Source organism: Mustela putorius, unplaced genomic scaffold (genome assembly GCF_011764305.1).
Source record: "Mustela putorius furo isolate JIRA1106 unplaced genomic scaffold, ASM1176430v1.1 tig00003988_pilon_pilon_pilon, whole genome shotgun sequence".
Taxonomy (NCBI): Eukaryota; Metazoa; Chordata; class Mammalia; order Carnivora; family Mustelidae; genus Mustela; species Mustela putorius.
In genome coordinates, this window is record NW_025422127.1 from 17,508,030 (window position 1) to 17,524,571 (window position 16,542).

General features: G+C 41.0%; 1 protein-coding gene and 1 pseudogene across 10 annotated transcripts in view; one reads left to right on the plus strand and one right to left on the minus strand.

Annotated features, from left to right (window-relative positions):
- Nucleotides 1–16,542, plus strand: part of BCL2L13 (BCL2 like 13) — an 85,123-nt gene that overhangs the window by 21,651 nt on the left and 46,930 nt on the right. For 9 of the 10 annotated variants that reach the window (XR_001176583.2, XR_006604251.1, XR_006604250.1 and 6 more), the window contains exon 3: nucleotides 12,821–12,910. The exons of the other annotated variant lie outside the window; for it this stretch is intronic. Coding sequence is in view for 6 of the 9 variants with exons in the window: in XM_004773767.3 (XP_004773824.1) it covers nucleotides 12,821–12,910 (90 nt within the window). In the remaining 3 variants the exon portion in view is untranslated. The remainder of the gene's footprint in view (nucleotides 1–12,820; nucleotides 12,911–16,542) is intronic. 10 annotated transcript variants of the gene reach the window in all.
- On the minus strand, nucleotides 3,070–3,239 carry LOC123389627 (annotated as a pseudogene).

The window sequence follows — 16,542 nt, forward strand, 5'->3', positions numbered from 1 at the left end:
CTCCTTTTCATGTGCTTATTGGTCATTTGTATATCTTTGGAGAAATGTCTATTCTTAGCCTTTGCCCTTTTTTGATTGGGTTTTCTGTCTGTTGTTGAGCTATAAGAATTTTTTATTTTTATATATTTTTAAGATTTTGTTTATTTTATTTGACACAGAGAGAGAGTACAAGGTAGGTGGGAGCAGGAAGGAGAGAGAGAATCAGGCTCTCTGCTCGGAGCCAGACACCGGGCTACATCCCAGGACTCTGGGATCAGGACCTGAGCCAAAGGCAGATGCTTCACTGACTGAGGCACCCAGGCACCCTTAAGCATTTTTTGTATATTTTAGATATGAGACCTTTATCAGACACATGATTTCAGATCCTCCCTTCCATTCTGTTGTTTGTGTTGGTAGTGTACTTTGATGTACAAACATTTTAAATTTTTATGAAGTCCAATTTATCTGTGTTTTCTTTGATTTCTTATGTTTTTGGTATCCTAAGAAGCCATTACTTACTTAATACAGAAGTCATGCATATTTTCACCTAAGAAGCCATTACTTTATCCAGAGTCATGCAGATTTTCACCTATGTTTCCTTTTTAAGAGTTTTATAGTTTTAGCTTTAAACTTAGATCTGTGTTCGGGGTGCCTGACTGTCTTGGTTGGTGAGTGTGCAACTCTTGATCTTGGGTTGTGGGTTCAAGTCTTGTGTTGGGTATAGAGATTATTTTTTTTAAATCTTTTTAAAAATTTAGGTCTTTGATCCATTTGAACTAATTTTTTTTTTAAAGATTTTATTTATTTATTTGTCAGAGATAGAGCACGAGCGAAAGCGAGCACAGGCAGACAGAGTGGAAGGCAGAGTCAGAGGGAGAAGCAGGCTCCCCGTGGAGCAAGGAGCCCGATGTGGGACTCGATCCCAGGACGCTGGGATCATGACCTGAGCCGAAGGCAGCTGCTTAACCAACTGAGCCACCCAGGCGTCCCTGAACTAATTTTTAATATATGCTCTGAAGTAGACATATAGAGTCATTATTTTGCATGGGAATATGCTGTTATCCCTGCACCATTTGTTGAAAAGTTTCTTCATTCCCCTGTTGAAGGGTCTTGGTCCCCTTCTCAAAATTCACTTACCTTAGGGGCACCTGGGTGGCTCATTTTGTTAGGCAACTGCCTTTGGAATCCCAGGATCAAGTTCCACATTGGATCCCTGCTCAGCAGGGAGTCTGCTTTTCCCTCTGACTCTCCCCGTCTCATGTTCTTTCTCTCTCTCTCAAATAAATAAAATCTCTTTAAAAAAATCAGTTGACCTTAAATGTATGGATTTATATCTGGCCTCTCAGGTAGATTCCATTGGTTTATTAGTCTGTCTTTATTCCATAATTATGTTATTATAGTTTTGTAGTAAGTCTTGAAATTAGAAAGTTTGAATCCTTCTACTTTATTCTTCTTTTTTAAAATTGCTTTGACTATTTTGAGTCTCTTGCAATTCTGTATGAATTTTAGGATGGTTTTATCCATTTCTGAAAAAAAGGCAGTTGGAATTTTTTTTTTTAAGATATAATTTTTAAGGAGTGCCTACATAGATGGCTTAGTCGTTACGCATCTGCCTTCAGCTCAGGTCATGATCCCACTGTCTCTCTCTCTCTCTCTGTCAAATAAATAAATAATCTTAAGAAAAACATAATTTTTTTAAAAAGATATTTTATTTATTTATTTGACAGAGAGAGATCAAAAGTAGGCAGAGAGGCAGGCAGAGAGAGAGAGAGAGAGAGGAGGAAGCAGGCTCCCTGCTGAGCAGAGAGCCCAATGCGGGACTTGATCCCAGGACCCTGAGATCATGACCTGAGCCGAAGGCAGCGGCTTAACCCACTGAGCCACCCAGGCGCCCACAAAACATAATTTTTAAGTAATCTTTCCACTCAAAGTGGGTTTTGAACTCAAAGAGTCAAGCGTCTTATGCTCTGTGGCCTGAGCCAGACAGGCACCCTGCAGTTGGAATTGTAATAGGGATTACATTGAATCTGTAGATCAATTTGGAGGGTATTAATATCTCAAATCAACTGTTTTTTTTTTAAGAATTTATTTATTTATTTGACAGAGAGCTCACAAGTGTGCTGAGAGGCAGGCAGAGATGGGGGGAAGCAGGTTTCCCGCTGAGTGAGAGCGGATGCGGGGCTCGATCCCAGGACCCCGAGATCATGACCTGAGCCAAAGGCAGAGGCTTAACCCACTGAGCCACCCAGGTACCCCTCAAATCAACCTTTTTTTGTTGTTGTTGTCAAATATTTTATTTATTTATTTGACAGAGAGAGATCACAATTAGGCAGAGAGGCAGGCAGAGAGAGAGGGGGAAGCAGGGTCCCTGCTGAGCAGAGAGCCCGACGTGGGGCTCGATCCTAGGACCCTTGGATCATGACCTGAGCTGAAAGCAGAGGCTTTAACCCACTGAGCCACCCAAGCGCCCCTCAAATCAACTTTTTTTTTTTTAAAGATTTTATTTATTTATTTGACAGAGAGAGATCACAAGTAGGCAGAGAGGCAGGCAGAGAGAGAGAGAGAGGAGGAAGCAGGCTCCCTGCTGAGCAGAGAGCCCGATTCGGGACTCGATCCCGAGACTCGAGATCATGACCTGAGCCGAAGGCAGCGGCTTAACCCACTGAGCCACCCAGGTGCCCCTCAAATCAACTTTTTAAGACAGATTCTTATAACCCCATCCCAGATTTTGATTCAGAGCTCATTTTTTCTGGAGATGTGTACTGTTTCATTCTTTTCTCAGCTTTTCTATCAGAAACAGATATTTGATCTTGAAACCAGACTTTGAGTGGGTGCATGATGAAATTTCCCTGCATTCTTTTCCTTCAAATCTGTCCTTTCTCAAATCTGTCTCCCCATGTACAGGATACCTTGGAGTGTAGGAGCACTGAGTCTGAAAACTACCATCATAATTGGCTATTTTGTACTTTTATTTTTTAAACATTCATAATTGAAGTATTTTTTATGTGCAGTGAGTTAGCTTGAAGGTACGTATGTTGGATTTCTGCAGTTAAGGTAGGTCTCTTGGATGACCCATTCAAGGAAATTCACTTACTCCAGCTTAATAAAGCCTCTATCCTTCCCCTACTGATGGAAACACTGGGGCACATATTAAGGCCAGATTTCCGGATCAGACTGTGCTGGTTTGGACAGATGCAGCAAGAATGAGAACGCTGGCCAAATTTCCTGGGATGGCGCCAGTAGAGCTGCTGATGACCCATCTTGCTCTCTCAGATGCAATGAGGCAAAAGACTATTTTGTACTTTTAAAAATCTGTCGGGGTGCCTGGGTGGCTCAGTGGGTTAAAGCCTCTGCCTTCGGCTCAGGTCATGATCCCAGCATCCTGGGATTGAGCCCCACATCAGGTTCTCTGCTCAGCGGGGAGTCTGCTTCTTCCTCTTTCTCTGCCTGCCTTTCTGCCTACTTGTGATCTCTGTCTGTCAAAATAAATATATTTAAAAATAAAATAAAATAAAATAAAAATCTGTCTACTATGGTATCATTTGGGGTTTTTGTTTTTGCTATTGAGTAAATGATTGAACAATGTTGTCTGTATGTTCAGTAGAAGTTTTTAATTTGATTATGACTATTTGGGTTTTCTTTTTTTAAAAGATTTTATTTATGTATTTGAGAGAGAGAGTGAGAGAAAGCAAGAGAGAGAGAGCATGAATGTGGGGTTGGTCAGAAGGAGAAGCGGACTCCCCACCAGCCGGAGCCTGTTGCTGGTCTGGATTCCAGGATCCTGAGATCATTACCTGAGCTGAAGGCAGATGCTTAATTGACTAAGCCATTCATGTGCCCCTTATTTGGGTTTTCTAGAGTAGTGTTTGTCAAGACTAACTGCCTGAATAGGCAGGCAGTTAAAATAAAGCAGGCTTTAAAATAAGCCTGAATGCTTATTTTAAAAAGATCGTGGGAGGCCACTGGGATGGCTCTGTCAACTGGGTGTCTGCCTTCCCCTCAGGTCATGCATGATCATGGGGTCCTGGGATCCACTTCCACATCAGGCTCCCTGCTTGGTGGTGAGTCTGCTTCTCTCTCTCTCCCTCTGCCCCTCCCCATGCTCGTGCTTTCTCTCTCAATTGCCATCACTCTCTCTCTCTCAAATAAATAAATAAAATCTTGATAATAAAGTTTTTTTTTAAATTTTATTTATTTATTTGTCAGAGAGATAGAGAGAGTACAGGCAGGCAGAGTGGCAGGCAGAGAGAAAGGGGGAAGCAGGCTCCCGCAGAGCAAGGAGCCCGATATGGGACCCAATCCCAGGACGCTGGGATCATGACCTGAGCCGAAGGCAGCCGCTTAACAAACTGAGTCACCCAGGCATCCCCAGTAAATAAAATCTTTAAAAAAAGAAAAAAAAGGATCATGGGTGCACCTGGCTGGCTCAGTTGGTAGAGCATGCTCCATGGTTGGGTATAGAGATAACTTAAAAAGAAAAAAAACCTTTATTTTTATTTATTTATTTTTTTTAATTTTTAAAAATTTTTTAAAGATTTTGTTTATTTATTTGACAGAGAGAAATCACAAGTAGACGGAGAGGCAGGCAGAGAGAGAGAGAGGGAAGCAGGATCCCCGCCGAGCAGAGACTCGGGACTCGATCCCAGGACCCCGAGACCATGACCTGAGCCGAAGGCAGCGGCTTAACCCACTGAGCCACCCAGGCGCCCCCAAAACTTTATTTTTTTAATCTTTAAAAAAAATCATGGAACCCTACCCTAGACCTGTTAAACCAGATGTTCTATGACAGGGTTTGGGAATCTGTATTTTTATATATTTGCTCAGTAATTTTAATGTGTGTTCAGTTTGGAGACCCATAGATTTAGAAAGTTTTGCTCTGCCCAGAGAGCTGTTCTTTTTTTCTTTTTTTTTTTTTAAGATAAATATTTATTTGACAGAGATCACAAGTAGGCAGAGAGGCAGACAGAGAGAAAGGGGGAAGCAGGCTCCCTGCTGAGCAGAGAGCCCGATGCGGGGCTCAATCCCAAGACCCTGGGATCACGACCTGAGCTGAAGGCAGAAACTTTAACCCACTGACCCACCCAGGTGCCCCACAAACAGCTGTTTTAAACTTGTTGATCTGATACTCATTTTGAAAGCCCTGAGTGTATTTCAGGCTGGATTATGATGATTGCTGACTCACCTGAATCTTGGTTTGACACTGAAGTGGGTGGGATTTGGTGTGCTAAAGTCTGTTTATCTTTGAAACATTTTTCTCTGGATTTATAGTGGAGGATTTATGCTGCATTGGTCTACTGCGTAGCTCTTTGCTTTTGAAAGTCTGGGTTCAAGGGGTTGATTAAATGAAAATCACTGAATCTGTCTATGTCATTGGTTAGCTAAATAAATAGCCTTTTGTGTCCTGATAGCAGTAGACTTTTTCTAGTTTAGGTTTTCCACATGGCTTATTATCAAGTATGACAACTTGTCCTGTGTAATCAGCGTCACATTAGTCTCATGAGAATAGACACTCCTTTAATCAGCTGCTTTTCTTTAATCTAGTGGGTGAGGCATATGGTAACCAAGACATTATTGTCATTTACTTTGGGGCATGGTGGTAGTATTTGTGGTGGTGTGTGGGTGTGTATATGTTTCAGGTATGTAGATTTTCCAAAAAGAGACAGATGGCAGGTAAGACATTTGTGTATTCCTTATTTTTCACTGTATATCAAAAATTACTGTGTTTTAGAATTTTCAAAACATCTACTTTCTTAAAGATTTTTAAGTAATTTCTTTATCCAGTATACAACCTCAAGATCAAGAGTCACATGCTCTATGGACCTAGCCAGCCAGGAGCCCCCAGAAGATCTACTTTCTAATCTTGTTTTTCTATAATTTATTTGAGCCTGGCTGAATCATTTCAACTTCTAATCATTTCAAAAGTCCCATATTCTTCATATAACAAGGAGGATGGACTAGATGGCCTTTATTTTACAGATCCTCCCAACTCTAAAATTGAGTGATTCAGGCACTGACTAAAACTCCCATAAGCATAGAGATAATAGTTGAAGTCTTATTCTTTCCATTCCTCTTTTATAATATTCTCTATCACAATTCTATCACAATAAATAGTCTAGTTACTATTCTTTATGTTTTTGGTTTGTACTCTTACTCTCTTATGTAAAATGACTTCTCACTTTTTGTCATTTGACTGAGCCTCAAAATAGACTGATAACTTCTTAAAATTCCGTGATGTATGAGTAACTTTAATTTTATTGTTTCCCCCACCTTAAGTGTCCTCTCTCACCAGCAATGTTGTCATCTATACATGTATATCTATACATTGTAGTCATTTGAGTCTTCATCATAGTGACAGCGAGAGCTATCATTTGAGTACTTTTTTAGTCCATGCTTGACACAAGTCTAGGACAAAGGGAGTAGCTCCAATAGTTAATAGTATGGTCAGAAAGATAATAAATTATAAAATCATTGAACAGTATAAGACAGGATATACTTCAGTGTTAAACTCTGTGGCGCAGAAGGAATGATATGAATGTTCAAAGAGCAGTGATACAGTAGTAGTCAGTGAAGAAGATACTGTGGAGTAGTAGAGAGACTTAAATTGGTCCTTGAAGGGATGGAAAGGGATGGACAGAATTTGAATAATCAGGAGAAGGAAAGGCAGTCCAGGTTAGGTAAAAATGTAGTTGTAATATGTCCTTTTTATTAGTGAAGAAGTTGGCATTGAGTCCATACAGGGCAAGAATACGAATGAATTTTTTAAAAATTCCTTGCCACATATAACTTAATGTGGCTTATAATAATACATAATGGAAAAATCTAAATGAACTGATTAAATAAAAATATTCTAGTAAATAAAATCCGAGTAGGAAAACTATACATTTTCAGTGGGAATAATAGATCCTTAGTCCCTAAGATCCCATATGGTAATACTAGCATTGAGCAGTTTATTTGGTTCTGAGGCAAAAGCCAAAAACAAGTGAAGATCTACTTATTTCCGGATTTTTCCCCCCTATAACTAGAAGCTATACTAGTTTCTTTTAAGTGGAACATTATTCTTTAAAAGATATTTCTTTCACTTGGAGCTTTATTATGTAGGGCACAGAGAAATGTAGAAGAAGATGTTGTGAATATCAAACATGGTATTAGCTTTCAAAACACTATCTCTTAATGTGATTCTGGCTAAAAGCTAAGGAAATGGCACCAAAGAGCAGCCGAGTTAAAACAACTAATTAACACTATATGGGGTCCTAGGTTATATGTATGCTCTTCTCTGATAATCCAGCTTACTATGAGGATAAAGTCTAGAATGTAGAGGAATGGAGGGATTACCTCTCATGTCAGACTAAAAAACAGATCTGGGGCACCTGGGTGGCTGAGTGGTTGAAGGGCTGAATTCATTTTGGCTCATGTTGTGAGATGGAGCCCTGGGTGGGGCTCTGTGCTCAGTGGGGAATCTGCTTGAGATTCTCTCTCTACCTCTGCTCCTTCCTCTCCAAATAAATAAATAAGTCTCTATTAATAAATATAGATTTAATATATAATAAATAATAAATAGATAAAAATTAATCTCTATCAGAAGAAAAGATTCAAAAGGTTGTATTCTCTAGCAAGAGTCCAAAACGTTTAGGCGCTCTACATTTACAGTTAAGGGCAAGTGAAGAACAAACATGCAGATGTTAAGTTTGAAATGGTTTTATGGAACTTAAAAGGCTAACCAAAACTTCCTCAGCATGGTTGTTATCCTACTTCTGTCTTGGAAGTATGATTGAAGGATTACAAGCAGATAAAAGAAGGATTTCTGGGGCGACTGGGTGGCTCAGTGGATTAAGCCGCTGCCTTCGGCTCAGGTGATGATCTCAGTGTCCTGGGATCGAGCCCCGAATCGGGCTCTCTGCTCAGCGGGGAGCCTGCTTCCCCTTCTCTCTCTGCCTAGCTCTCTGCCTACTTGTGATCTCTCTCTGTCAAATAAATAAATAAAATCTTTAAAAAAAAAAAAAGAAGAAGGATTTCTTTCTTTCTCTCTTGCTCGCTCTCTCTCTTTTTTTTTTGTCTTTTCACTAACTATAAGTCAAATTTAAGGGGCCTCAGATTGTTGGTTGTTTTATTTATTTTTTAAAAATTTCATTTATTTATTTGACAAATAAGTAGGTGACAGGCAGGCAGAGAGAGAGGAGGAAGCAGGCTCCCCTCCGAGCAGAGAGTGTGATGCGGGGCTCCATCCCGGAACTCTGGGACCATGAACTGAGCCAAAGGCAGAGGCTTTAACCCACTGAGCCACCCAGGCACCCCCAAAAGAAGGATTTCTCTTAAAAAACACTCTCATTCACTTTAATTCATGACAATGATTGATCAAAATTCTTACATTGTTGAATGTAAGAGATTATTTTAGCTTGGGAAAAGTTTGAAGGCAAGAGACCAGTCACACCCGGAAAACAGAAAACCGTGGAATTTCTTGTATTCAGGAGGGTAACTTCTTAGTAAAACTTACCAGATGAATTTATTGTGAATTGTGCCCTCACATTTGAAAAACTTAACCTTCCTTCTGAATTTTTTTTTAAAGATTTTATTTATTCATTTGAGAGAGAGAGAGAGTATAAGCGGGGGAGAGAGGGAGAGGGAGAAGCAGACCCTCCACTAAGCAGGGAGGCCGATGTGGGACTTGATCCCAGGACCCTGGGATCATGACCTCAGCCGAAGGCAGATGCTTAACAATCTGAGCCACCCAGGCATCCCACCTTCCTTCTGAATTTTTGAATGTAAATTAACTTTGTTGGATATGTGTTCAGGGGAAAAAAGATAACTTTTAGATCAATTGATATTAAGCCATATACAATATAATAACCCTGTGTTTCACATTACTTGGCATTATGTAGACTATCACAAGATTGGTTCTGCTGATTCAAACTCTTACACTGAAAACAGATTCTGCATAAGCATCATTGGTTAGAAGTCTATGATGAATTGATTCTGTTTATAGAGACAAGATTTGGGGAAAGATCACTGTCAAATAGTAACAACATTTTAGGGAACCAAAAGGACTGGTGAGTGGGAGCTACTGTCTATTGAGCATTTTTGATGTAATGGGGCTTATCTTATTAGCCTTGACAGCATTCTTTTGAGGTAGGTTTTATTTTCCCATTTACATAAGAGGAAAAGCTCAAGAAGATTATTTTCCTAAAGTCACATGTAGTGATGAGCTGGAATGCTTGAATCCAAAGCTTATCTTCCACTTTATAGATCTTCCTTCCAGGAAGCAAGAAGGGAGAGAGATAATTTCATTGAAAGAAATAAGATTGACCTGAAATTAATTTCCCAGTCTGTGTTTGCCTTGTTTTAATAATGTCACAGTATATTCTGGGGCTCACTTTACCTAGTATAGTTATATTAATCAGTGCTGTTGCAGAGCTGTCTGAATGTGTGTGTGTGTGTTTTTCTTTTTCTTTTTTTTTTTTAATTCTCTCTGAAAGGAAACCATATTAGGGGCACCTTGGTGGCACAGTTCTTTGAGTGCATGACTCCTGATTTTTTTTTTTTTAAAGATTTTATTTATTTATTTGACAGAGAGACACAGTGAGAGAGGGAACACAAGCAGGGGGAGTGGGAGAGGGAGAAGCAGGTTTCCCACTAAGCAAGGAGCCTGGTGTGGGGCTCGATCCCAGGACCCCAGGATCATGACCTCAACCGAAGGTGGACAGTTAATGACTGACCCACCCAGATACCCTGACTCTTGATTTTGGATCATCAGGTCATGATCTCAGGGTCGTGGGATCGAGCCCTGTGTCGGGCTGTGCACTCAGCTTAGTCTGCTTGTCCTTCTCCCTCTGCTCCTCCCCTCACTTGTGCTGTGTCTCTTTTTCTCTCAAATAAATAAATAAAATCTTAGAAGAAATAAAAGGAAACCCTGTTACAATTACAAACAGTACTTGAGATTTATTAGAAGTCTGTCTGTAAGCAAAATAAGCCAGTCTCCAAAGACAAATACTGTATAATTCCACTTATATAAAGTACTTAAGAGGAGTCAAATTGGAGAAACAGAAAGTAGAATGGTGGTTGCCAGAAGCTGGGGTGGGGCAGAGGGAAGGAAGAAATGGGGAGTTATTGTTTAATGAGTGTAGAGTTTCAGTGTTTTTTTTTTTTTCTTTAAAGATTTTATTTATTTGCCAGAGAGAGTACATACAAGCAGGCAGAGAGGCAGGCAGAGGCAGCGAGAGAAGCAGGCTCCCTGCGGAGCAGGGACTCGATCCCAGGACCCCAGGATCATGACATGAGCCGAAGGCAGCAGCTTAACCAACTGAGCCACCCAGGCGTCCCGAGTTTCAGTTTTTTCAAGATGTAGAAAGTTCTTGGGGTCCCTGGGTGGCTCAGTTGATTAAGTGTCCAACTCTTGGTTTCAGCTTAGCTCATGATCTTAGATAGGGTCCTGGGATTGAGCCCTGTGTCAGGCTCAGTGTTTAGTGGGGAATCTGCCTGAGAATTCTACTCCTCTCCTGAGCTTGTTCTCTCTCTCTCTCTGCCTCTCTCTCCGTCTACTTGTGATCTTTCTCTGTCAAATAAATAAATAAAATCTTTAAAAAAAAAAAAGAATTCTCTGCTTTAAATAATTATAAAGAATAAATCCTTAAAAAAGGTGGAGAAAATTCTAGGGATGGATGGTGGTGATGGTAGCACATTATGAATATAAGTAATACAGCTGAACTACACACTTAGATAAGGTGGAAAATTTATGTGGGGCGCCCGGGTGGCTCAGTGGGTTATAGCCTCTGCCTTAGGTCCAGGGATTGAGCCCTGCATTGGGTTCTCTGCTTGGCGGGGAGCCTGCTTCCTCCTCTCTCTCTCTCTTTCTCTGCCTGCCTCTCTGCCTACTTGTGATCTCTGTCAAATAAATAAATATATTATCTTTAAAAAAAAAAGATGGAAAATTTATGTTACATGTAATTTGTTACATGCAGAAATGATAAGTGAAATGTCATTAAGCAAATATATTAATCATGACATTGAAGAGATCCTTTGTGTTACACTTCAACCAGAAATACCTAAGAAACTGGGTGCCTGGGTGGCGCAGTGGGTTAAAGCCTCTTCCTTTGGCTCAGGTCATGCATGATTCCAGGGTCCTGGGATTGAGCCCCACATTGGGCTCTCTGCTCAGCAGGGAGCCTGCTTTCTCCTCTCTCTCTGCCTGCCTCTCTGCCTACTTGTGATCTCTGTATGTCAAATAATTAAATAAAATCTTAAAAAAAAAAAAAAAGAAATACCTAAGAAACTACTTTTTTCACAAAAAATTATTTTAAGTTTTATTTTGGTTAGTCTCAGCTCAGAAGTAAAGTGTTTTATGTTACCTAAAGGAAAATTGTTTTTGTCAACTTTAAATTTGAAAACTAATAAAAAAATCTGTGAAATGTTGAAATATTCAGCCTTTTGTTTTTCAGAGGTATTTTTAAAGACATAGGGATGCTATAATAACTTTCTTCATCTAGGGGTGCTGGCTGGCTCAGTTGGTAGAACATGGGACTCGATCTTGCAGTTGTGAATTTGAGCCCCATGTCAGGTGTAGAGATTATTTAAAAATAAAGTCTTAAAAAAATCAAGTTACTTGGTCTAAATTAATAAGTTTATCTTTTTTTTTTTTTTTAAATTTTATTTATTTGACAGACAGATCACAAGTAGGCAAAGAGGCAGGCAGAGAGAGAGGGAGAAGCAGGCTCCCTACTGAGCAGAGAGCCCGATGCGGGGCTCGATCCCAGGACCCTGGGATCATGATCTGAGCTGAAGGCAGAGGCTTTAACCCACTGAGCCACCCAGGCGCCCCATAAGTTTATCTTTTAATTCAGCATTTATTTGCTTGCAGAAAATGGAAATACGCAAATGGTAAATCTTTTTCTAAAACTTATCAGTGGTAGAAAACAGTGATATAAACCATTGAAAAAGCACTGGAAATGTGTCTGTAAGTAGATTCTGAATGTGAGAGGTGTAGGGTGTCATATTTGGAGTCAGTATTTTAGGTGAAATGTTGAGGCAGGAGAGATTAGTAGATTTTAAAGCATCTTGTCTCATTTTCTCCTTTGGAGCTGTTCTTCCCATTTGTTCTCCATTCTGTGCCACAGACCAAGACCTTCCTTTCCTTTTACTGCATGATAATCGCTTGTGGTCAGTATTTTTGGTATACTCATAGCTCTCTTAAGTTGGAAGATATAAATCTTTCGAGGATAATAGGCCTTCTCTTGAGCTGCATTTTGCATGCAGATGTGAAGATAAGGGACCATGAATATAAATTTTTGAAGACATTTATCACTTATTGAGACAACTTTTCAGGTTTCTTTTTCTATTATTATGTCAAAAATGTTTCTGAGATATTTCCTTCTTAGCTTCCCAACTAGAAGATGAGGACGCAACCTGGATTAATGATTTTTTTTTAAAACATTTTGTTTAGTTATTTGAGAGAGAGAGAGAACATGCATGAGTGGAGGAGAGGGGCAGTGGGAGAGGGAGAAGCAGACTCCCTGCTGAGCAGGGAGCCCAGCTCCAGGCTCAATACCAGCACCCTGGGACCACAACCTGAGCTGAAGGCAGACAGCCAACCAACTGAGCCACCCAGGCACCCCTGGATTAATAATTTGATATTCAGACTCTATATTTTATAAAAATTTCAGATTTTATATTCAGAATCTGAGTTCAATTCACCGCTCCTCCACTGTGGTGGTCTAACCTACCCAAGCTTCAACTTCCTCATCTTTAAGTATCTCTGAGCTGAGTAGCCTTGATAATGAGTTTTGATTTGTATTTTCTGAATTAAATAGTTAAAATACTACCTATATTCTAATGGCTTCTCTCTCTCTCATAGCTTCACAACCTCTGGATCAGGAAGTTTTATTAAAAGTTAAAACCGAAATTGAAGAAGAGCTAGAATCCCTGGACAAAGAAATTTCTGAAGGTCTGTTTATTCTTATTTTCCTAGGTAATTAATGGACTCAGTTTGGTGTAGTTTACTCTTGGTTTGATATTTTACAGTAGAGCATTCTTAACATTGCATAGCTTCATTGGTATAGGATTATAAGGGCGAAACAAGAAGGTATCCTTTTTCTTTCCTGGGCGATAGGTTTATAAATGTTTCCAAACCATACCTGACAGCCTTTTCCTGGTGTTAAGTAATAGACCAAACAATCATGTGCAGGTACTTTCCATTTAATGTCATTTGATTTGTGTTGGTGTTTTTTTTTAAATTAATAACATTAAAGGGGAAATTGTAAGTAAGTCGTTTACATTTTTGCATGTATTATGCTATAGATAGTTGTAAGAGTAATATACATGTAATTTTGTGGTAGGTGGGTGCTAGCTGCTTGCTTTACTGGGATTCTGTGCCCTGTATCCCATTTGTACCTTGGAACAACAATGATTCTGCCTGTTCTTCTCCCAGTTAGAGCATGGCAGTATAATATGGAGTAAGGAAGCAGATGAGAAGTTGGTAGTTTGAGCTGAGAAGACAGAAGCTGTGATTGCTGCTTTCATGTGCAACATTTTATACTCGCATCACCTTCATAGTTTTAAACTTTATCCATGGGGCGCCTGGCGGCTCAGTCGGTTAAGGGTCTGTCTTCAGCTTGGGTCATGGTTTCTGAGTCCTGGGATCAAGCCCTGTATCAGGCTTCCTGCTTGACAGTCTGCTTTTCTCTCTTTCCCTCTGCCCCTCCCCACCACCTGGGTTTTCTCTCTCTCTCTCAAATAAATAAATAAAATCTTTTTTTTTTTTTTAAAGATTTTATTTATTTATTTGACAGAGAGAGATCACAAGTAGGCAGAGAGGCAGGCAGAGAGAGAGAGGAGGAAGCAGGCTCCCCGCTGAGCAGAGAGCCCGATGCGGGGCTCAATCCCAGGACCCTGAGATCATGACCCGAGCCAAAGGCAGCGGCTTAACCCACTGAGCCACCCAGGCGCCCCAATAAATAAAATCTTTAAAAAATAAAAATAAAATATCCATGCGCAGGAATGTTGAGTGCGAAGTTTCATTTTAAAAAGGGAATGAGGGGCACCTGGTTGGCTCAGTGGTTTAAGCCTCTGACTTCGGATCAGGTCACGATCTCAGGGTTCTGGGATCGAGCCCCACATGGGGTTCTCTGCTCAGCAGGGAGCCTGCTTCCCCCGCCTCTCTCTGCCTACCTCTCTGCCTGTTTGTGATCTCTCTCTCTGTCAAATAAATAAATAAAATCTTTCAAAAAATAAAAAATAAAAAAGGGAATGAAAATAAAAAATAAAAAAGGGAATGAGTGGCACCTGGGTGGCTCAGTGGTTTAAAGCCTCTGCCTTCAGCTCAGGTCATGATCCCAGGGTCCTGAGAATCGAGTCTCGAATTGGGCTCTCTGCTCAGTGAGAAGCCTGCTTCCCCCTCTCTTTCTCTGCCTGCCTTTCTACCTACTTGTGATTTCTGTCTGTCAAATAAACAAATAAAATCTTTAATAAATAAATAAATAAATAAATTTATTTTTGAAAAAGGGAATGAAAGATACAGAATTGTTGAATCACTATATTGTACATGTGGAACTAATATAACACTGTATGTTAACTATACTGGAATCAAAAACTATTTTTTAAAAATATCTATTTATTGGGACGCCTGGGTGGCTCAGTTGGTTAAGCAGCTGCCTTCGGCTCAGTTCATGATCCCAGCGTCCTGGGATCGAGTCCCACATCGGGCTCCTTGCTCTGCAGGGAGCCTGCTTCTCCCTCTGACTCTGCCTGCCACTCTGTCTGCCTGTGCTCGCTTTCTCTCCCTCTCTCTCCCTGACAAATAAATAAATAAAATCTTAAAAAAAAAAATTTATTTATTTGAGAGAAAGAGAAAGAGTATGTGCTCATGAACTGGGAGGGGATGGGCAGGCAGAGGGAGAGGGAAATGGAGAAGCCAGACTCCCGCTGTGCAGGGAGCCCAGTGCAGGGCTGGGTTCCAGGACCCTGAGATCATGACCTGAGCTGAAGGCAGGTGTTTAACCAACTGAGCCACCAAGGTGCCCCTTAAATAAAAAGCTTTTTTAAAAAAATAATGAGGGGTGCCTTGGTGGCTCAGTGGGTTAAAGCCTGTGCCTTCAGCTTAGGCATGATCCCAGGGTTCTGGGATTGAGCCCCGCTTCAGGCTCTTTGCTCATCAGAGAGCCTGCTTCATCCTCCCTCTCTGCCTACTGTCCGTCAAATAAATAAATAAAATCTTTAAAAAAAAAATAATGAGAATAATCGACTCATCCCATCAGGTGGAATAAACTGATTAGAATCCGGCTTAAGAAGTGTCATATTTATAGGGGTGCCTGGGTGGTTCACTGGGTTAAGCCTCTGCCTTCGACTCAGGTCATGATCTCAAGGTCCTGGGATCAAGCCCCGCATTGGGCTCTTTGCTCAGCAGGGAGCCTGCTCTCCCCCACCCCCGTCTCTCTGCCTGCCTCTCTGCCTATTTGTGATCTCTGTCTGTCTAATAAATAAATAAAAATCTTTTTAAAAGTGTCATATTGGGACGCCTGGGTGGCTCAGTTGGTTAAGCAGCTGCCTTCGGCTCAGGTCATGATCCCAGGGTCCTGGGATCGAGTTCCACATCTGGCTCCTTGCTCGGCAGGGAGCCTGCTTCTCCCTCTACCTCTGCCTGCCTCTCTGTCTGCCTGTGCTCACTCGCTCTCTCTCCCTCTGTCTCTGCAAATAAATAAATAACATCTTTAAAAAAAAAAAAGTCATATTTATAAAGGTAAAAATGAAATCTTAAAATACTAAAAAACAAACAAACAAAAACCCCCAAAATACTAAGAGTGGGATGATAGAGCTAGAAGTTGCTTTCCATTTATCTTTTTTTTTTTTTTTAAGATTTTAGTTATTTGACAGAGAGAGAGATCACAAGTAGGCAGAGAGGCAGGCAGAGAGAGGAGGGGGAAGCAGACTCCCTGCTGAGCAGAGAGCCCAATGCGGGGCTCGATCCTAGGACCCTGAGATCATGACCTGGGCCGAAGGAAGAGAACTACCCTGAACTACCAGAACTACCCAGGTGCCCTCCACTTAACATTCTTGCATGAAACTGGTATGTAGTAACATACTAAATTGGCTTGTGTAATTTTTAGAAAATTATTTATTTATTTGATAGAGAGTGTGCATGAGAGCGAGCACAAGTTGGGGGGAGGGGCAGAGGAAAGGGAGAAGCAGACTCCCCACTGAGCAGGGAGCCTGTATTAGGGCTCAACCCCAGGACCCTGGGATCATGAACTGAAGGTAGATGCCCAACCAACTGAGCCACCCAGGTGCTCCTATGTATTTTTTTTTTTTAAGATTCAATTTATTTGAGAGGGAGAGAGCATGGGCACATGAAAGTGGGTATTGGGGCAGAGGGAGGCAGAGAGAGAGAGTCTTAAGCATATTCCTCCCTGAGATTAGAGCCTGTCATGGGGCTGGAATTCACAACCCTGAGATTATGACCTGAACTGAAATTAAGAGTTGGACATTTGGGGCGCCTGGGTGGCTCAGTGGGTTAAGCCGCTGCCTTCAGCTCAAGTCATGATCTCAGGGTCCTGGGATCGAGTCCCGCATCGGGCTCTCTGC